The 23165-nt window shown below is 43.5% G+C and overlaps 1 protein-coding gene across 1 annotated transcript; it reads left to right on the top strand.

Moving 5' to 3' along the window:
- Positions 1 to 14859: 14859 nt before the first annotated feature.
- Positions 14860 to 21445, top strand: TAC1 (tachykinin precursor 1). Its single transcript, XM_074892261.1, has 6 exons — positions 14860 to 14880; positions 15692 to 15829; positions 15938 to 16034; positions 16669 to 16692; positions 18358 to 18411; positions 20895 to 21445. The coding sequence occupies exons 2-6, from the start codon at positions 15707 to 15709 to the stop codon at positions 20942 to 20944; spliced, it is 348 nt and encodes a 115-aa protein (XP_074748362.1). The 5' UTR covers positions 14860 to 14880; positions 15692 to 15706; the 3' UTR covers positions 20945 to 21445.
- Positions 21446 to 23165: the final 1720 nt, after the last annotated feature.

The raw sequence follows: 23165 nt of genomic DNA, 5'->3' as shown, positions 1-23165 counted from the left end.
GACAGGAAAAGAGTTTGAGCAGTTAGAAGAGGCTGATGGTGTAAAAATGGATGTCCTGCCTCCAGCTTGTAGGAAAGGGCAGCTTGCTGTCTCTGGGGTGTCACCTAGACCCCTCAGATGTCTTATGTAAAATCATTATTTTGAGTGTGAATAAGGAAGTATTTTGAAAGCAGTAAAATTATCAATAAACATATCAATAAATATATGCTACTGTAACTAGTGTAAAACAAATCTAAATAACATAAATGGAAGGTATTTTATGAAAAATAAAACCCAATCCCCAAAACATAGAAGCAGATAACAAAGAGCACACAAATGGAGAGAACTGGTAGCCACACTTCCGAACATTTCCCCTCCCCCCCAACCTTAAATCTCAAGGACTTCCTGAGCTGGGAAGCTCTCAGTGGATTTTTCTCCCCTTTGAGTGTGGAGCATGGCTGGTTGTTAATGAACCCAAGAAATGTTTTTAGCATCCTCAGAATCCCAGGGAAGGAGCTCCACAACTTTTCCTATGCTATAGACCTCCTTGTGAACCTTCCTCCTGTTGGCTGTTCCATAATGCCTCCTGCTTCTTGTACTGGGAGAGGTGGTGAAAAACCAGTCCATATCCATCTCTCTAGGGAAGACCATTATCATCTCCCCTTTGGTTAGCTCTTACAGCCTGCAAAATTACCAGATCCTCTGCCTGCCACCCACCTGTGTCCGCTAAGCACCACACATCATTATCAACTCCATGGCTTCAAACTAGATGGCAAAGGCTCTGTATATGTTTCTGTTGTACATATACATAAGGGGGAGTCTGGGGTCCAAAGATAAAATATGGATAGCTCCAAGTAGACAAGTTGTTCAGTGAGCAGGCAAATACACGAACTTGGTTTCTTTAGGCTCTACCCTATTTTAGTTTTCCACAGCCATATCTCGTGACCTTCTCTCCAACGGAGAACGATAGTTTCAGCCCTGTTACCAGAAGCATTCTGTTTTCCTGAACTTGAGAAAAGTCTTTTAGAGGTCAATACTTTTACCAGATTTGGTTGGAATTGTAACTATCATATTGAAAAATGTTCATAGTGGGCTGAAGGACTGATGAAGAAACATACAGACATCATGATGATATAAGCCTTATTTCCTAGGAAGCTGAGCTAAAGCCTACATTGAACTAATAAGTTATTACTCATTCCAAATCACACTTTTCATATGATCTATTCTTTTATGAGCAGAAAGGAATATTAGGCATGTAAATCCTTCATTCATTGACAAGATAACAGGCCTGCTAACATAAAAGCATTTTATTTTACATATGAAAAGTAAGTCTTTTAACCAATTTAACAAGAAAGCATTTATCTTCTTTTTTCTATTGTTTTAGTGATTCAAAAGCTGAGAAATCCTGAATTAATTAGAGAATGAGTTAGTTAATAAATTAATTAGCCTGCCTATTATTTTACTTTGAAATATCAACGCTGATCAAAACTGGCAAAGAGAATGAAATTCTACAGATAAAATGTTAATATAGAGGGAATAATATAATCAAAGCAAAACGCTGATGGTTTGGTAGTGGTAGAGGTGGAGGAAGGGGGAGAAAAGACCTACCTGACCGCAAATTTAAATCCTCTTTAAAGGAAACTGGGTCCACCCTTGATAAAGCAACCTTCTGCTACATGCTGGCACATTTGGCACATTGTAGATTATCACAACAGTATAACACCACTCTGCATTCCCATTTCTGAATACGATTCAATGCAAAATTGCTTGCTTAATGCCTTTGTGCATCTTCTTTATTATGCAGATACTCTCAATGCATTTACAATGAGTTCCCATATCCTTCCTATTATTTCAGACACAGCGAAGCAGCTTAGGTGCTTTAGGACCAGTATGGAAGCTGTCCCTTTTTCTTGTCTTATGGCAGCATTTCTCTTGAGCAGCTCCTGATCTTGGCAGCTATATATGGTCTTGAAAGATTTATTTGAGAGTGATGTTTTTCCCTCTTTGTTCTAAAATGTTGAACAGCGATTGCAGTTAGTTGAGACACACTGGTGACATTGACAACTCAGACACTGTGCATGGCTCATCACTGAGAGGAAGAAACTGCAACATGTTTTAGGAATAGTGAACGCAGCTTTGAAGATCAGTTAACTTTCTTCACCAAGACAGATTTTTAAAGTGGAAAAATCCCTTGAGTGTATTTCTTGCTTCTATTGTATCATTTTATAATGTCCTATCACAACACATAAAACAATGTACAGTTTACCTAACATAGCAAGCTGCTTAATATTTCAAGAGTTTTCTTTTTTTTTTTTCTCAATTTTTACCTACTCTATTAAAATAAAACCTTTCCAGTGGGAATATGTACCAGATCCTGCTTGTATGAATGATCAGGAGGATGGTCCATGTCAGCACTTTAGAATAATATATAAAAACATCTCTCGTGTATCCAGTAAGGTTATTTTACAAGACACACTCTTCTTAGATCAAAACCAAGGCTCCTGACAGAGTGATGTAAAATATGAATGTACTAGAAAGAACTACTTTCTACCAAAAACAAACGGAATATATGATGGGTAAAGGTTTCAGAACTAACAGGATCAAGTCCTCATCATTCCTGTTTACTCTGATTTAAATACAATTCTGAGCTTGCTTCTCCTTACAGAAACCCGAAAATCTTATTTTATAGCCCTAAGGGCAAATTGGTCAGGCATCAGAGCATTCAGTGAAAACTGGAATTTGTAATTCCCTTATTCTGAAAACTGAAGAATAGGTCACTCTCCAGTGTTTGAATGCCATAGATAATATGATCTAGATTAAGATCCCCATAGGATGCCTAAAGCACCCTTGAGATAGGATTAAAGCTGTGTAACTATATCCATATAATATTTAATTATGGTAAAATACCTTCATGTAGGCAATGTCTATATTACTGGGCTTGGAATGCAGACAGATTCCTGAGTTCAGGTATATAATTTAGCCACATACCAACTCTGTCTCACAGCAAAATTTAGGTGCTCACCACCAGGATGTTGGAGGGGAATCAGAATAATGCAAATAGGTGCCCGTTGTGGGTAACTGGTCACAGTCCTGTGGCACACCACAGTGTGCATCAGAAGATGACTCAAGACACAAACTCTGGGCTCCTGTGGAAGGCAGCTCATCCCTACTGTCATAGGACAAATCCCACCCTGGAGTGTCCCCTAAGCAAAGATAGTTCTAAATGCTCAGCTGCGAAATATAGCCACACAGAAGACGATGAGAACAGAGCAGGAAATGTGTATAATGGGTCTTGAAGAAAGCAGAAAAGTACTATTGCTCTATGCAATTATAAATATAATAGCTCCTTTCTGGAAAGGAAAGAAAAAACATATATCTGTTTTTTTTTTATATTACCCTACTGCTAGATTATCTTATTTTCAGACCATCTACAACTTGAATGGAATTACTATGTACTAGAGAGTGATGAACTATCCAAATTATCTATTTTCCCCTTGTGAGTAGAAGGAAATAGTCACCATAACCATTTCTCTCTCTTGATTGTACTAGCTGCCCTGGACAGGCAGTAGTTCTTTTCTCTTGCATAAATATACCACAGCAGCCCTGATCACTAGTGGCACATTTATGTGGCCTAGGTCATGAAACCAAAGTGCAAATTTACTCAGTGGCCCCCACCTCTCCCTCTGCTCAGGAAGCACAGCACTATTGTGAGAGACAAAAAACCAGGCCTGCGAGAAACTGAGCGGGATGTGACAACTATCTTTTTTGATCTCTCTTCAGGTCCACCATTCATACATCATTTTTCTGTTTATTCCAAGCAAAAATAGCTTAATTTAAGAGAAGTTTCTTTTTTTCTGGACTGATTCTCTGCTAATGTGCTAAAGTCTTAAGCCAAAATCAAGCAGCAGTTCTTTACCACCTCAGCAACCACAGCACCAGTTCTGCCCTGGTCTTGCAACAAACAGGTCCTTTAGTTAGAGCATGGCACTGGTGACAGGAAGGTGTCCAGGTTGAAAACATCATGTTCTGCACTCAGTGGTCACCAAGCTGACTGGGACATGTGGGACAATGGTTGCAGGTGAGTAGTAAGAAAAGAGGGATTTGGAGACATGTTTCCCAAACCAACTCCACCTGTGTCACTGATCATGCCACTCATCACCAAGTGCATCACTCTTCACCAGAGAAGAACTTAGGTTGGGCAGTACCTTGGGAGGTCATCCAGTCCAGCCCTTCTCAGTGCTAGGATAACTTCAAAGTTAGATCAGGGGACAGCAAGAATGCTCTGCACTTCTTAGCCATGGATAGACTGAGAGTACACACTCTTGTGCTTCTCAAGCAGTTATTTGCATATCATTACATGGAAGGGGATCATCTTCTACAGCAAAGATTCCACCCAGCAGGCTGACTGGGACACTGTAGTTTCTGATTGTGGAATCAGTCTAAGTTGAAGCACCTCTCAAAACTTTTCTCCAAGTCCCAAACTTTCCTGTTTCCTCCAAGCAAGTATCACCTCCTGCATGCAAGCCTGAGCTGCAGTTCTGCCTTTAGCTTTAAACCTGTCTTGCTCTATTTGCTTTGTTCTCTTCTCCAATGCCTTTCAGACTCTCAAAGTGTAGGATCCCGTCTCCCATTATGACACCAATCTAGTGGACGTACCTGTCCTCAAGACTGGCCATGCGACTGAGGGTGTCTTGAAGAAGTGGTTTAATCCATAGGTGGTTTTTGACATTTTGGTGACCCCTTACCTTCCCTCAGGAAGCCAACAAAACTTCTTTCAGAGTAGTCTTCTAGGACACAAAATATTGTCTGCATACAGGGCTGCATGTAGCTACTTCATGAGGCTCTTCATGCTTTAATTCTGTTGCCACCTTCTGCTCCTCAGTCACATATTTTTCCACAGGTCTTGGGAGCACGCAGGGAGCATGGCATTTGGTGAAGATCACTGGAGCACAAAAGACCCAGAATTGCTTGCAGTACAACAGCCTCTGCTCTCCATGCACAACTACAGCAAAAAATTACAGACTCATCTCTATTTAAGAGAAGGCACCAGATAATTTTATGCATGTTTTGACATCAAGGGGATTAAAGTGGTGCTTATGCATGCTCTGGACTGGGGATGCTCTCCTAATCACTGCTTTATTTCTGTGAAAAGTCACACCAAAATAATTTATTCACTAAAAATGTATAGAAGAGATAATATGCCTCTAAAGTAAAAGTGACAATGAGTGATGGCAAAATTAGTCTAGCCCTCAGCTAATATGTCTTTAAGAGAAAAGACTTTTGTTCACCTGATGTTTGTTTTCCATGTTGTACACTTGACCATGTGTTTAGAGCCTGGCTGTACATTAATAAAATAATTGTAATCAAATCACAGTCTGTCAGAGACAAACCTTTGCTTTCAAAAGTTAGTATAAAAAATACAGTACACAGTTTGACTCAGAAAGCAAACGCTGTCATGTTCCATCTTTCTTAAGGAAAATATCAAGGGAAAAGTACAAAAAGAGAAGAAAACTACTAATGTTTAATGAAATACTTGAGATCATATGAAAAACAGATTACATAATATGTCCTGAGGTAATAGACCTCAGAGCTATGAGTAATGTTTTTATCTTTGATGTGTCCAAATATATTTAACATGTTTCTCTTCATTTGCTGTACAAAACTTGGGGTAAGCTACTCAAACTTAGAAATATCATCACTAGTATTTTTATGAATTATATATCAGCACATCCATGTGGAAAGATGTGAACACTTTATGAGCACGAACTATCTTCATTCCAAGATGGGAAGGAAACTTTCCACCACTCTAGCTTTCATTTGGAACATGTTTATTCCTTCCTTACAGTAGACATCTTTAGTCTGGTGTAAATCTTATATTATCCTAATATTATTAATGAAGAATTTTACTTAAATATTGATTAGAAGTGCTGCAATGGCAGTACTGATGCATCTGCAAAGCTTACCAGCACTGCTAAGAACAACATCACTTTTCAGTCTAGTTGCACTAACCAGAGCTTTACCTGAAGATTGATGCCTTCATCCTTCTTTTCCAAACCTAAGATAAATTACTCAGCAATATGCATTGCCTTTTATGCATCTCCCAGTGAATGCACACCAATTATGGCCAATCCACATGTAATCTACTTCTCAGATTGGTTAAAATGAGTGGCATCATTCCTGTCATTTTAAAAGACCACAGCAATTCCCCTTATCCCTCTGGCAGGGTGGTTGTGGGTCTTTACTTTCAGGGAAGAGCAAAGAGCTGATGAGATGCCTAACTTGAAGAGGGGTAGGATAGGAGAGCTCCAGACTGCCTACTGACTAACCTCAGGTGGTCTCACTGTTTGTGCACTGGGTGTTTGAACTCCATTTTCAAGCTTTCAAGCATCTAGTTCTTCCTGGTGTTGGTCAGAAGTAGGAACCTTAATTTCATTCCTTCAGGTGCTCTAATAAGCAGCTAAAACTTAAACATTGCAGTCCTTAGTTTTATGTACCTAAATCCTCTTAAAAAATGAAAAAAATTAGTAATTGTATATGAAATTAGTAATTGTATATGAAAATACAGGAAGACATCTCTTCCATAATTTGGAACACATGCAATGCATGTGATATGGTTCCATATGGTAAACACCATGCCACCTGAACTAGGCTTTACTAAATAGCCGTTCCTTCCTCACATTCCTGGCTGCAGACAAGAAGCATTGCTTGTGTACTGCACAGTCAATGCATCCAGCTCTGTGTGCAGCTGTGGGTGCAGAGAGCCAAGCAGACTTGCAAGTTGGCAGGTTATGTGGGAATTAGCACAGCTGCAGATTTGCTCAACATTTCTGTCTGAATTCATTAATCTGGATGTCCTGGGAAAATCAGCTGTCTGGGAAGCCATTCAGGGTGCTCTTTCATAATCAGTACAAACTACCAAAAATATTTGCATACACATACTACAATGCATCTGTGAGGACATTGGCACTGAGGCAGAGCACAGGACTTAACTGTCAGTCTGAGATAAGTCCTCATGCATCTCTTGATTAGCTAAAATATGACAGCTTTGCCTCAACTGGAGAATGCTATGGACCTAGACGAGACTCCTCTTATTACTGCAAGTGATCAGAAAGGGGAGGAATTCAGCAGAAGGGGAGATGCCAGCTCATGGGTGTGTGCCTCTTTGTGAGCACGGCTGGGTTGTGAGCAGAAGCAGGTCTTAGACTTGGGAATGACAGTCCTCTGCTGCATAAAACCGTGAAGTGATAAAAGCTTTTGTTTCTAGCCAAGTGATGACCCAGTGATGTTTTCTCATACATATACCTAAAAGACACGGTTTTGTCACCTTCTTAATTTCAGTACTTCTTATTTTATACCTCAAATTTACAAAGAATTAATTTTCTCTTAAAGACTGGCTGAATTACTAATTGGGCTGCAATTGGCAAGTGTCTCAGGCCGGTCCAGTAATCTCATTTCAGATGAATGCAAGCCCAGTAGAAGTGAGGACTCTCCCAAAGGTACTGGTGCTTCCAGGTTAACAACTCATTTACCTTTGTCCATTGGTCTCCATTGACCAGAGGTAGAATCTGGGAGCAAAGTCATTATAGCGGGTGAGATGTGAATGTATGGAAAGGGAGGTTGAGGAAGAGGGCCCTTACAGAGCTCTGACTTTCAGGGCACAGCAGCCAGGGCCCAAACACTCAAGAGGGATCCTGTCCTCCTTAGCCCAAACCAAGGCTCTGTGATGTTCCTGCTCTGTCCTCCAGCCCTTCGCAAATGCTCTCGAGTCTTTCATCATGTACATCAAAAGGAATTCTAGAAGAAACAGATGCAAATAACCTAAACATAAATCCCACCATATCAGGGACTTTGCATCAAGCAGTGAGGGCTGCGGGGGGAGAGGAGGCTTCTTTGATTTCCTTGGGCATGGAGGTGGCCCCCCAAGACATGCTGTGAGAAAGTGTCCCCCCCTCTTTCTGCCGATGAAGGCGGGGTTCACGGCTTGTTAAAGCGTTTGCGTCAGTTGTGGCAAGGTTTTAAAATTTCTCAGAAGTCAGCATGGAGTGAGTGGGAAAGGATGACAGTGAGGCAACAAAACCAAACAGATAAAATAGCCTCACATGCAATCTGATGAAAAAGTCTCAGGTTTCCATAGCATCCACCAGCAACTCTGTCACCTTCCTCTTTAGGACACACGTTTGAATTCTAGCACAAATAGCCCTTCTTTGGTTAGGCAGATACTTTTGTAAAACTTCTGTGTAATAAACGACCCCCATAAATTCATTTCACACATTTTTTATCTTTCCAGCTGAATGATTTGGCAGGAAGTGACCTGCTTAAAAATGAACTTGTCACAGACATGAGTTTAGAACTTGAGAGTTTAAAAAAAAATGCATGTAAGATTCAAAACTGGAAAAGAAGACAGCCAAGCCATAGAAAGATATTTTACTTCAAGTGATTATCAAAGCAGCATGGAAGACTGTCCTTGCTATTTTCTCCCTTTCTCTACTTTTTTTCTGCTTTATTTGAGCATCTGAACTCCTTACATCTCCCAGAGATTTCGTCCTCAGGCAATTTCTTTTTCTTTACTTCACTTTTATCTCACCATACACAATGCTACATCCAAGACTAAAATTCATGGGTGTTTGTTTCAAAAATGCCAACTTGCTTTTACAAGTTGTTGCGCAGGGTCTCATATATGATTTAAGGATTTAGAACGAAGTCTCCTAAAAGTCATGGAGTAAACAAAAAGCAGAAAAGTCATAAGCAAAATTTTTGAGGACTTCAAATACTTCTGGAGATGCTGTGAACTTCTGTTGAAGGTGTGAGGAAGGAGAGAGATACAATAAGATGCAGCAAGTGCAAATAACAAAGATGATAGTGTTATTATGGATTTGTAAAAGCTATTTAACATAACTACTAAAAAACTAGTAGTTGGAGTAATATTAGAATTCATTTAATTTTGCTGAAACTATACCCTTTTATCTTGCTGATTTCTGAATCTATTTTTCAAATGTATTGTGTTACTGAGAAAAATATTAATATTCAATGAAGATGTAACCATATAAATTATCTAGTTTCTAAAACAGAGTAAAAAAGAGGATGATTCATCAGTGTTTGATCCCAAGGTAAGAAACTGTTTCAATTAAGTACAGATTGTAGTAGCCATGAGCAGCATTAATCCCTTTCTGCTGCTGTGATGAACACTGGGAAGCTGTGGGGAATCGGCAGAAGGAACCCATGCAAAATAAGCCTCATCCTCCCTGCAGGAGAAGGCCTGGAGGTAAGGGCAGGAGGCCGGGCTACGGTTGCACATGTCACAGGGATGAAAAAAGGAGAAGAAAGAGTGAGTGGAACAGTCATGTGTCCATGGCTTTCCCAGATAACCAAGAAATGATGTTGTGTATTCCTACAGCGTGGGACCGGGGTTGTTCCTGAGCAACCACTCCAGTGTGACCATCCTCCTTCACCACCACCATTTGTGGCAGGAGCCAGCTGACCCTCAGTGCAATGAGGACAGGTTCTGGTGGCAGAATCAGACGGAAGGTACTCAGGTGTTGAAAATAGGCCAAGGGCCTGGCTTTGATGATCCATCTGCAAAATTTAGTAAGACCAAGATCAGTCTTTGAGGGGTCTCTGAGAAAAGATTGTCTTTCCTACAGAAAAGCTGTACAGAAGATGTGCTAGGCCTAGATTAAAAGTCAGCTTTTTGCTTTCACCTATTGTTGAAGTAAGTTTAAACCCTCCCTTTAACGTCACAGGTCAGTGTGAAGTAGTTTTCAAATAAACTTGGATAACTGAAGCAGAAACCCTTAGAGAGTGAGCTCCAGACTCAGAAGGTTCAGTTTGAATCAAATCAACTGATTTATAAATACATTTGTAATCTAATAAGTATTCAGGAGACAAACAGGGTCTCTGTTTGCATCAGAACAAAGCGATGTCAGCAGTTTTCTTCCAAGAATGATGAACTTAGTTAATCTGAAGCATCTCTTCCTTGGCTGCTCTGAGTCCTTTGTGCTGAGAGAGTTCACATTGCAGTTTTTTTCTGGTCAAGCTCAGACTAGTAATACTCACAATCTGTCTCAGCTTCTGGAAGCATTTTGTGCCACATTTCATGGTTGCCCCTGGCCATTTTGTTGGTGATGGCAAATGTGGAGAAAACTGGGTTCATGATTCAAAGAGACAGACACTGTCTCTGCGAGAAGAGTACCATTCTGTATTTGTTATTAAAATGTGTTATTAGAATGTCATTCACTGTTGGCTTTTTTGAGCAAAAATGAGCAAATATTAAACCTTTCATATTTCTTGTGAAAACTGTTTGGAGAGTTATGGTAAAGAATCTCCAAGTAGCTGCAAGTCCAGATCTTCTCACTTTTGTTTTGAATGAACACAGATCTAGAAATGCCACAGAGGCCCTTCTCCTCACCAGCTCCCCACAGCTCTTGCAGATGTAGCATGTCTTTGCTTCTCTCTCTGAGACCTCAAAACGATTGAGAGTAAATGCTGCTTCTCCTGCAAGGACATGCTCTCTCAAGTAGTTCAAGAAGCTCAACAGGACCACATTTATTTCTCTTGTAGCTGATTGCCTCTAGAGCTACAAGATTGGAAGGATAGCTTTGTCTGTAATATTTACATTACATGTTTACATTCAGTCTCTTAATACCCTGACATTTATTTTAATTTCACTTGGTCCCACATGCCGCCCATATGCCAAACTTAGTGTGGACAAAAATGGGCCTGAGGTCAGGGTTAAAAAACCTCACTCTAGGTAAGATGCAAGTGATACTAGTGGCTTGGTGGGATGGAGAACAGTGATGGGAGTGTAAAAGATGACAGGGATCAGAAGAGTGGGGAAACCCATTAACTTTTCAAAATAAGAACCGAAGACCAGCACTGCATTTCCAGCTCTTACCAGATGACTGAATAAGTGCGAGATCAGCCTTGCTTCAGCCTGTACCTGCCTGGGAAAGGGTATTCCTGCAGCATGCAGATCTCCCTTCTCCCTTTCTTGCCTGCCTGTGAGCACAATATAATTGAACCTATAACGTCTGATTTCACAAGCAGAAGAATAATCTCTCACTCATTATGGATGGAAAGGGGGGGGGGGTGTGGAGGAGAGAGAAAGATGCATAATTATCACATATGCTTCATATACATTAATATGTACAAGCATATGCTCTGAAAATGTAAACCTTCATTAAAGGAAAATTAAAGATGACAAAGTTGTAATGTAAAATTTAAGATACAGGTGAAAGAGTAATTCACTAAGCTGGCCACACTTAATTAGAAAATCAGAGTGCTGTTGTGAATTCTGCTAGTTTTTCCAATGACACACAGATGATTTGCCAATAAATAATCTTACAGTGTCAAAATCAATCACTGTGTTACAATGACTCCTGATCTGTGATTGAAATAATTCTATTTCCCCTGGAGACATATACCTATGAAAAATTTAAGACGTCATCAATCATGGTCTCTCTTTCCAATGTTTATAAAGTTGTATCTTTGAATAAGAACATTTCCAGTGTTCTTTTCACCATAGAAATGAGAGCTGAGATCTGGTATATTTACAGACATATTTACTGACAGGATCACTGTGCTTAGGTAGACTGCATCTAACCCCTAATTTTTTGAAGTTATATAAAATAACTGTTCTGGAGCTGTCTCTGTTATTTGTAGATCCCTGGTAAAGAGATGAAAATATATATGAGAATTAGGCTCTAGGTTTAAATATATAGCATATAATTGTATAGCATAAGGACACTGAAGAACAATGCCAGATGCATTCATTTCACATCAAGTTCTCTGAAATGGTGTATACTGGAAGAATTCAGATTTGCATTCTGCACAAAATCTTACATGGTCACATATAATTTGCTATTTCCCCATAGGATATTAGCTGTTTGTTGATGGTATAAGAATCACATGATAACACTGTAGCAGCCAATGTGTCTTATGATTAAACTATTGGACTTTTTACTGGAAACCAAAACATCATCATAAAATTCAAATAAACATTTCACAAGGATCATCACACAGGATGTATCATATTAAAGTCATCAAAAAAGCAATTCTCTGAGGTGTGTTTCATAGGCAAATGCTTCCCAAATAGTTTTCCTTTAGTGTTGAGATTCAAGCCACAACAAGTGCCTTTAATCTGGTTCCTAAACCCGATTAGGGAAATGTCTGGATAAGAACTCCAAAAGCGCCTTTCTCTGTCATTTCCACAGGAAATGTCAACCCCTATTTGGGTTACCTTGGGTCTAATGATTTCATGATTCATGAACAAAAATCTTCATGCTAGTTGTTAGAGATCACATGGTCTAACTGTAACAGGAGGGTGGGATCTGTGCCCTGAGCATGGATAGAGCAGGAATATTCAGCACAGACAGCTTGTACCTGCATGATCTCTCACATACTTATTCACAAGGTAACTCATAGATATAAAGCCACTAATATCTTATGTCTGAGGCAGAGGCAGTTTCTGGCAAAACTGAGGGGGTTTTTTGATTGTGCACAAAGGGCATTTTACCATGCTCTAATGCATCCCTAGGTCAGGGGCCAGGCAGCACAAAGGCAGGAGCTTCAGCTACTTCCAGGTCAAGATGTAGCTCTTGCTCCCTTATTTGAGCTTTCTACCTCCTCTCTACATGAAAAAATGAACTCGGAAAGTCTTCCTAGAAATTACCTTTGCTCATTAGCCATGAAATCTGCTCACTTCCTGGAAAGTTCACAGTGTAATATCTGGGTATTGCAGGTCAACGAAAGATTAAGCAGTCAATTTATTTTAGAAACTGAGAAAGAGAAAAGTGAGCTTGACCTATTAGTCATTTTTTCACTCCCACCCAAACTATTAGATAAGTCTGATAAAGTACTTGAATTCATTAAAATTTCTAAAGAATAGAAAGGACTGCTTTTTAATTTTCCATCTCTCACTCTCTCCAAAAAGAAATCCCTGTAATTTCATAGGTCAAGCTATGATTACATCCATTTTGATAAAACGCTGAATTACAGAACAGATAGGACTTTTCAGTTCAAATTTATCATACTTATCATGGACTCCTAGATGACAGAAATTGACTTCACGGGAAGCTGGGAGTTCTCAGGATTCCTGTAAAACATGAGCTTCATCAACACTTATAGGATTGGCAAGCCTGGTTTGATATCTCTGACCTTTTGCTCCATTGTCATTACAGTAAACAAAAACACTGTAATGAAAAAACACAAGAAAACAGTTTTCCTTCAAGGGTCTTCAAAGTTCACACATCAAAGGGAATGCTGTAAAGCTGCAGCACGAAAATCTGATGGTTTGGGTTCCCAGAGTTGCTAAACAATGTCATTTCTGCCAGCTTGTTGATAGGCAGAAGGAGGAGCGTTCACACCACCCACGCTCCAGGTCTCAGCAGAGGTGCCCACAGCAGGTGCTTGGGCTGCATGAAGTCCCTCGCTGCGCTCCTCCAAAGCACTCTTTTTCTCAACCACCCTCTCAGGCAGCCCGTGTTGACTTCAGAGGGCCCTTCAGAGGACCCTCAGATCCCTGGGCCACAATCTTTCTTATTTAAGTGCAGAGTCTTACAGACAAAGTGTGGGCACCCCCAAGAGTTGGGAAGAGGCTCATGCCTGGCTGTGCTTTGGGGAAAACTTTGGGTTCTGAGGAGCATTTCTGGTGAACAGGGAGGCCTGGTATTGTTCATGCCTTTATTTAGCAAACAAGGTGCCGGGTTCTCCTTGGATCCACAGTTACATGCCAATGTATGGTCCTCAGAGAGGAGGTTTAGCAGCGTCAGCAAGGGCACCTTAATGGTAGCAGCCTGGGGCAAGCAGAGGGGTGGTACCAGGGAGCTGATTCCAGCTCCTGAGCTCTCCCTTCTACCTCAGAAGAAACACTATTAGCTCCTGCTAAACTCAGAGTGCCTGACTTGGGCTGTGGTACCACGCACCACGACAACTCAGGTGCTGAGGGACCCCCAAGGTTAACTGAGGAGCCTCATACACAACTGACGTTAGAGAAATAAGACGGAACAACTGTGAAATGGAAGATAACCTACACGGTTATCTGAGCCGGCTGCCGGCAGCAACGCAAAGCTGTCGGAGAGGAAGGATGAAGGCAGGGATGTGCTGCTGGAGAGGCTGGCTCACTTCCAGCGAAGGCATTCGCCCCATCAAAGCAGCCAGCCCAGCCGCGCCTGCCTGCTCCCCTGCCCTGCGCTGGCAGCCCCTCTGCAAGCACACACACCGGCCCCGGGGTGCCCGGTCCCCAAACCCTGCACCCACCGGTGCTTCGGGCACCCCTCGCTGCTGGTCCCGCCCCGCTCCCCGGGCCGGCCGGGGCTGCCCCAGCAGCGGGACCTGGGGCGGGAAGGCGCCTGCCCGGGCACGGGGGGGAGGCCCTCGGCCGTGCCCGCCGCTGCTCTCTGTCCCCCGGTACCCCGGTCCCCTGGTCCCCCCCGGCGATGCCGCTCGCTGCGGAAAGCAGCTCTCCCCTCGGTGCGGGCGCGGGGTGGGGGGGAGAAGCGAGAAGCCACATCTGCACCCTTACATCTGCATCCGCACCCTGTACCTGCACCCCGCATCCCGCACCCTCACCCTCCACTCGCACCCGTCGCCTTGGCCCCGGACGGGACGGGGCGGCCCCGGGGACTCGGAGCTGCAGCGGGAGGGACGGGCGGACGAGGGGACGGGAGAGCCGCCCCGCGCTCCCCGGCCCCTCCGGGAGGCGCCGCGGGAGAGGGAGAGGGGGGCGGGGGCTGCTCGCCGGGGCGGGGGCTGTCACGGGGCTGGGACGATAAAACCGGGGGTAATTGCATTTAGGCAAATGAGGCTGCCTCGGCCCTCCCCGTCTCCAGGTATATAAAGTGGGGAGCGCTCCCGCGGACGGCCAATGCGCACGGAGAGCAGCGCCCGCCCTCCCCGGTGCAGACGGTGCGTGTGCCTCGGGGGAGCGTGTCCGTCCGTCCGTGTGTACCTATAGAAGCGTGAGGATGCGCTTGTCTCTATGTTTGTGAGGGTGTGTGTGCGCGTGGACTTCTACGTGCCTGCCTATATGCGTGTGCGGGGGATCTATACGTGTGTGCACCTATGGGGGGGTCGGGGTGGGGGTGCCTGTGCACGTTGTGTGTCCGCGCGCGTGTGCCTCTGTATGTGCACACACTTTTTTGTGCCTGTCCCGATGCGTGTGCCAGGGATGTGTGTGTGCCTCTAGCCGCGCGTGTCTCCGTGTGCGTGGAGAGCTGTCCCTCCGTAGGTGTGCGCATCCGAGGCGGGCGGCTGTTTGCGTGGGTTTGTACCCAGGTGTGCCTGTCCCTGGGCACGCGTGCGAGGGGGGTGTGTCTGCCCGGGTGTGTATTTGTGGGAAGGTGTGAGCATCTGGATGTGCATCTACGTGTGAGGGGGGTGTGTGTGTAACTGTGCCTGTGGGTGTGTGGAGGGGTGTCTCTGGGTGTGTCTGTCTGTACATCGGGCTGCACACCGGGCTGTACGGGGCGGGGAGGGGGGGGGGACGTGTGTGTGCCCAGCGGTGTCTGTAGCAGTCGGGGGGTGTGGGGGTGTGGGGGTGGGGGTGCAGCTAGGTGCCTGTGTGTCCGTATGCGCGAGGGAGTGTGTGTGCATCCAGGTGTGCACCGGGCGTGTGTGCGTGTGTGTGCTCAGGGCTGCGTGCGCGCATCCCCCGGGCGCGGGGACCCCGCCGGGGCTCCGGGTGCCGGTGCCGGTGCTTCACCCTCTGCCCCCTCAGGACGTCGAGGCGGCGATGAGGCTCCCTCTGGCTTTCGCCGTGCTCCTCCTGGCCTCGGCGCGGGCGCTGGCCGAGGAGATGGGCGCCACCGACGACCTCAGCTACTGGTCCGACTGGTCCGACGGCGACCAGGGGAAGGTGAGCACCGACGGCCGCTGCTCCGCCCGGCGGCCCCCCGGGTGTGCGGGAGCGGGGGGGGCCGGGGCGGGGGGTCCGCTCTGAGCGCCGGCCGCTGTCGCCCCGCAGGAGGAGCTGCCACTGCCCCTGGAGCACTTTCTGCAGAGGATGGCCCGGAGACCCCGGCCCCAGCAGTTCTTCGGCCTCATGGGCAAGCGGGATGCCGGTGAGCGGGGCGGGGGGCTCGGTCCCTCTCACGCCCCCCTGCATGCTTCTTCTCCCGGTGCCGTTCCAAACTTCACGGCGGTTGCCACGCTCGGTTTTGATGCCTTAAACCTTTCCCGAAAGCTGCGGCGGGGGTTGTTTGGTTTGGGGATGTTGGGTTTTTGTTTTTTGGTTTTTTTGCAAGTTTAATATCAGATAAATTCACTGGTCAGAAAAGAGTGGGCTCACATTAAAGTGGTAAGTGCACACCAATTACAGCACGTAAATACCAGTGAGGAATACCACGATAGTTCACAGGTCGGCATATGTGCCACTGAATTGCCCGAGTGTGGAAATTGTTTCTGTATACAGGTATTGCCGAGTTTTCTACATGTTTACTGATCCAAGAACTGATCTAAGAAATTGGAGTTAAACAGATCTAAATTGTGTGGGTTTAGCTAAAACAAGTTTTTGTAGTCCTTTCAAAGAGAAATGCAGCTGTAAAAAATCACCTTAATTTCCCTTAAGTGGAATATGTGTAGGGTAGTTTCTGTATTTGGTTCTTTGAAGCATTGTGGTAGCATCATGTGTATATGCCAATCCTTTTTCAATAACTCTTTTTCCTTTTTTTCTCTTTTCTTTCCTCTTCCAATTAGGATATGGCCAGATCTCTCACAAAAGTAAGTTAAAAAAATGCAAATATTATAAGTAATTATTAGAAGATATTCAAATAGGGGAGAGTGTATTTGAGGGGATTGGTTAGAAGGTGGACTGGGTTCAGCTAAGGACTGGTAGCACCGATGGTGGAGGAATGTTCTGTTAAAGGATTGAATCCCCACCCCAGTGCAGCCGTGAGCCTGTACCTCATCTGAGCTGCCAGAAGCCTTGAGATTTCAATCCGCGTTAATATGTGGATGTTGCAGCTCTCTCTTATTTCCCATGGGGGGGATTCTGTAAGCCTTTCTCATAGGCAAGGCAGGCTTACTGCCAGACTCGGAGAGGAGCAATTAAGACGGCAAAATCTGGAAAATTAGAATAGTGAATTCCCAAATCCCTGAGAATAATTCCACGGGAGAGCCCATATCACTGAATGCGCGATACTGTATCTGTGCTCTCAGCATTGTCTGGGTGGGAATCAGACCCCCGCTCACAGCAGGGGCTGATTGATGATGTGCTGCCATATAAACAAGCATATCTTGCTCCATTAATAAGTGTGCCTTGCTTTGCTTCTGTGTAACACTGAGCAGGACGTGGTGTCAGCAGTGTGATGTTACCTTGTTCTGCACAGTGATAGTTTTATTCCCTGAATTTATCTGAAGATGCTTAGACAGGAGCCGGAAGACTTTTAATAAGTAAAATTGCTATTGTATTCTGTGAGACCTCCTTTGTCCACAGAGGTCGATAACTGTCCTGGTGTTCTTTTAGCCACAAGATTTTATCACTAGGATTATGTATTGGAAGACCAATTAAAGAGTTGATACAAAGCTTGTGCCAAGTAACCTGCTGACTAAAGTAAAAAGTTAACAGCTTTCTGAAACTGCTTCGGCTTGAAGAAATACTGGTGAGGTCTGAGGGTCATTTGTCTTGCTTTGTAGATGAATTAGCCAAGCAAAATTATTTCCAAAGAGAAATTTCTAAGTTTGCCTCAAAAGTCAACTTACAGAAAGAAGAACGGCTGCTTTTCGTTCCTTATCTGAAACTATAGCTACCTCTGTATCTGTTACATGCTGTAGGTCAAAACTTGGGGTAATTTATCCTCTACACATCCAGTGCCTTGAGGAGTACTAATGGGACTGGAAGGTAATACCTGAACTCATAAATATTCCAAAAATAGAGGCAGCCTGTCTAGATCAGACGTGTCCAGACATAGAGTCCCATTGGCTTCCTCTCCAGTAAGGGCTCTGCCTGACCTGCAAGGAAGATTTCTCTTACACGTTGCAGAAGAAAACACCAACAGGTAGAAGACATGCATCACACAGATGCAGGCTATACCAAGACACTGCCTTCTTGTGCATTTGCTCAAATTAATAGGAATTGTACTAGTAGAAGAGTAAGAATTGGTTGTTTGCCATTGTTTTTCCACTGTCCTCAAAAAACTCAACAAAACAAAAAGTCTATCTGAGTTAATGAGAGGATGTTCACTAACTGGCCCGTGCCTTGGTCTAACCTGTTTAGTCTGATTAGTCAGACTGATGTTAATTCTTCATTGTCTGAGAGTGTTGTGAGCAACTAGTCTGTGAGATTAAGTTTAGCAGCCTGTGTCTTCCTTCCTTGCGAGAACATGTTATCTTAAAAGCCTGACTGTTTAAAATGTATTAAAACACCCCCAAATATATTTTTTTCAGGGCACAAAACAGACTCCTTTGTTGGACTTATGGGCAAAAGATCTTTAAATTCTGGTATGTATATGACTAAATCTAATCATTCTGTTGCCTCTTTGTTCTCTCCCAGTGGATGGAAGAAGAAGTCTTTATGTAGTGTAGCCCCAGAGTTCTCTGAAAAAGGATCAGGATTTTCTTTGTTAATCAAGGTATTTCAGAGTCTGCTTCACCCCAGTGCTTGAGATGATCAGGCTGGTCTGAGCTGCAGGCAAGGTCAGGTAGAAGTCCCCAGGGCGCTTTCCTTACTTAGAAAAAACTAAATTTTACTGACACATCAAGAAAAATTGAGAGGCTGACAATGTGAAGCTCATTTAAACTTGTGATCCATATCCAGATCTCCTGATCTGGAGTATGGATCCTGAGTAAAGGGATACCCTCATCATCTCTGGAGATCATTACTCCTCAAACTTGGAGCAGAAGGTGGAAGAGCAGAGATCTGCCATTAACACCACCTCATTTTTCAGGTCAAGCTGTTAAACATTTCCAGCCTCTTCCAGCTTTTCATTTTTCCTAAAAGGGAAATAGCAACAAGCATTTTAAGCTTTGAACTGATACTGTGAGTTTGTGTTATTTTCCCATAGCATCCATATAGAGCAGAAGCCTCCTCCCTCATGTGCACAACCCCTGTGGGTAACTGCAGACTGCCAGTAGCTCTAGCTTCCCTGGGCTGTACTTGGGAAATCCCTCACTGTCAACCATAAAGTGTCAGTTAATTCCCCAGAACAGGAATTAAAAAAATAAACCTAATACGTATTTCATGTCTCTGAAATAGTACTCACTGTTTTTTGTTAAATGGATGATAAAAGTTAAATTACTAGCTGACACCTTTATATTATGTGGATACACGCTGTGATCTATATTCTGCAATTATGGTTGTCAGTAACTTTTATTTTCAATTAAACCCTGTTCAGACTAGTAATATTGCTCTCTGCATCATTTTGCAAATTGCTATGTATCATGAATAATTTTGTACAATTTTATCTGTGGTGGCAATAGCTATTAAATGCATAATACCTGTAAATATATCTACTATCACAAAAGTAAATAGCCTAAAAATAATAAATTTGGTTTGGTTTCCATTGGGCTTACATTTACATTAATATGAGAAATGTAACATATAGCAAATGTTTAAAAAAGGCTAAGATTTTATGGCCCTGATTTCAAAATTGCTGGTATAGTCAGGATACTGTTATGTGGTATTTGTAACAAAGGAGGATAATGAAGTTTTACCCTGTCGGGCTATGTAATACCTGCCTGACAGGTAAAACTAGAATTCACTGCTTTTCTGCCCGATTCCCTGAGAGGAAAATGGTAAGAACTTGCTTCTGCTCCTAAGGACTGCGTAATCAAAGCAAGATCAGGAGTTCGTGCTAGGACTGTCTTTACTTACCCCTACTGAAATATAGTTAACTGGGCAGGACCTTTTCTTGGTGCCATGCCTTGGTGCCATGGTTTTCTTTTTCTTCAGAAAGCCCCTGAGTCCCCTGGCAATGTGTAGGAGTTTACAATGCCCTGCTGCTGGGTGTGAGCGCGGTGCTGATTTAAAGCCTCGTGTGACAAAGCAGGGTACCGGGATGTTGGTGTCTCAGTCCCTGGTTTGATAAAATGGGGTCTGACACCAACTGTCTCCCAAGCTGTGCAGTCTGTCAGATGAACGCTCCAGGTAGAAGCTAGAAAAAAATCACACGTACAGTAAAGATACTGTAGCAATCCATATTGAGAAAGAAAGCTCAACTCATTTTGCATTTAGCCTGGTGAAAATTGAAGTCTTACTAATTTAAAACTGTCACTGATCCAAAATGTCAGCTCCCTGCAGGACGTGGTGCTGAATCCCCCCAAACCAGCTGTGTGTTTGCATGCAATAGTCAGGCGTGCATACGCTCTGTGAAAGCAATCCTCCCTTTGGGGTGGAAGCAAAGACGATTCTGGTGACCAACTACATCACCCTAGGGTCAGGGTCTCTGGGTTTCTCTCTCATTTTAAAAGAGCAAGGAGAGATCTACTGCTACTAAACACTAAATATGTTACTGAAGACTATTTTAGGCTGCAGTTAGTCCACAGGGTAGTTTGAGGTTTCCTTAGCTCCTGCTGCAGATTTTAGTAAAAGGTATCTCTGTGTGCAGGGCTTGGGAACAGGGAGGTTCTAAACCTGAAAGAGCTGACTGCAGGACAGAAGGTTGATGCAGAATTAGATGGATTACTGGGAAGTAAAGAGGCTCTGAGTTAATGGTGCATTGAACAGCTTGATAGATGAGAGGTAGAAAGCACTGCTCACAGACCTTTAGCCTCCTGGAGGATAGTGTAGTCTGAGGGGTAAAACCAAATCAAAGCAGCTCAGAGTTGGGCAGCGAGCCCTCATCTTCCAAATACCCCTCAGTTCCAAACATGCTGATGGGGTCTGGTGGTGACCCAGCAGGCTGCAGATCTCTGACATTTCCTTGTGCTTGTTGGGGTTTACACAAGGCTGCACCATGTGCTTCATTCTACTTCATTTTTTGCAGGTTCCTCTGAAAGGAGCATAGCACAGAATTACGAACGGAGGCGTAAATGAGGCATTCCCGTGCATTATTTATTAAACTTCATTTGTTCCAATGGCCAATGCAGTGTAATATAAACTAACCACTCTACGGAATAACTATTTATTTATTATTAACCAAATTTTTTTTTCCTTGTTTTTTTTTGAGTTGTACCTTCAATAAAATTATTTTTCATATTGTGGCAGCGATAGATCTTGTGTAGGTGCGTTGTGGTTCTGAAAGAACCAGCAACCCTGGTGATGTCTCACAACAAAGCACATTGATATGACCTGTGAAGTTATGTTCACTAAACAAAGAAAATATTCTTTTGTCATTGAAAGTGAGTCTATCAGCTTCACAGCCAGTGCAGAACAGAGCTGATGTACAGTCTAGTGCCTCGATTTGTTTTCATGGTTTATAATGTACTGTAATTTCCGTATCAAAAATATATTTGTATCATTGCAGCATGTTTTATGTTTTGTGACTACGTATCTATATATTTTAAAAAGGGGGGTGGGAAAGGTTTGAATGGGAATCCGAGGTCTTCATTTCATAGTCTGGAATTTTATGATAGTAACATTTTAAATAAAAACTACTCTGGGGATTTTGCAACATACTTTCTTTGGTGATAGTTATGGAGTTATTTCCCATGTTGGTCTGAAATGAGACTCAGATTCAAGCAACAGTGGTCTGAGACTGGAAGGAAATATCAAATTGCTTCCTTTTTCAGGGAGGCTGTGAGCCTCCTAGGGTGGGTTTGGCCAATGTTTGGGGGATTTGCTACTGGCGACAGGCGTTCCTGGGATTGCTCCAGGTCACTCAAAGTGCCATCCATCCTAAAACCTATGGAAATCAAGAAGTGTGTTGACTGAATGAAAAGGGCCCGATGTATCCCCTACCTCCAAGTGGAATAATTTGCTGTGGAATTCATCCACTATTGCAGGTTTATTATTTGAAAGCCAAGCTTTTAATAAATTCTAGCCTTCAGATTCACAATAAAAACACCTGTTAGCTTGAATCCATTCAATAGAAGAGAAAAAAAATGTGAGTGTAATTATCTTTTTAATGAAAATGTCTGGTTACTATATTTCTAGAACAGTCCCAAAATGCTACATCCATCTCACCAGATGCCAAGGCATCTGCAGATCTATATTCTTTCCACCTGCTAAAAGCTATACTTCTCTGTTTGATGCTAGCATACAAGCTTTCATCATAGATGAATCAGCAGTGAAAACAGCCAGCGTATACAAACCAAATTTCAAAGTAAGTAATACAAAGTGATTAACTGGTTGTTGCTTTCCATTTTGCAAGTGAACTTGGCAACCTGAGGTATCCCCACAACTGCACGCATTAAGAGCAGGTGGACATAGGACCACCCTCCTGCTAGGTTTGGAGCAGCACCTAAGCCTGCCCATGCTTAAAACAGACCCCACTTCCAACTAAGTAGGAGCCAGTTCTAGCGAGGTGGGGGGGCTACACAGTGGGAAAACTGAGGCAGATTTGTGACAGGGACCATGCTCATGTGAGACACAGTAGTTGTACTGCCACTCCGCCAGCTCTTTGTCTTGCCGGGGCTAATTTTCAGACTAATAAACTTCTGTATGAGCTCCCACTGAGCTCAGTGAGGGGGGAAGCTGATTGCTGGGCTAACAGCATGGCAAAAGGACTGTGGAAATGCATGTTGAATAATGCTCAGCAAAGGGTAAAAAGAAATAAAAAGCTTTAAAATGCTGTTCCCCAAGCCTGGAGGCCCACAATGCTCCCAGAGCGTGCTGAATTGTGAGACGCAGAGAGGAAAGAAAAAGCCCTGCTGCTGGCTCCCAGCAGCCTGCACATCTCAAACCTCCCCGCAGAAGCAACCACTGCAAACATATTTGCATCCAGAGAAAGCCACACAAGACCGAGTGGGCTTTAAGTGTTTGGAGGACAGCACAGGTATTAGTTAACAGCATCTGGCAAAGGTCTGGGACTGAATTTTCTGGCAAAATCATAGAATCATAGAATGGTTTGGGTTGGAAGGCACCTTTAAATATCATCTAGTATAACACCCTGCCATGGTCAGGGACATCTTTCACTAGATCAGGTTTTTCAAAGCCCCATCCAACCTGACCTTGAACACTTCCAGGGATGGGGCATCCACAGTGTCTCTGGGCAACCTGATCCTGGGTTGTGAGATTGGATCTAAATCTACCCTCTTTCAGTTCAAAACTGGTGCTCCTTGTCCTATCTCTACAGGCCCTCGTAAAAAGTCTCTCT

Source organism: Strix uralensis, chromosome 1 (assembly GCF_047716275.1).
Source record: "Strix uralensis isolate ZFMK-TIS-50842 chromosome 1, bStrUra1, whole genome shotgun sequence".
Classification (NCBI taxonomy): Eukaryota; Metazoa; Chordata; class Aves; order Strigiformes; family Strigidae; genus Strix; species Strix uralensis.
The sequence above is the reverse complement of the archived record's forward strand: the minus strand, read 5'-3'. Positions and strand labels throughout refer to the sequence as shown.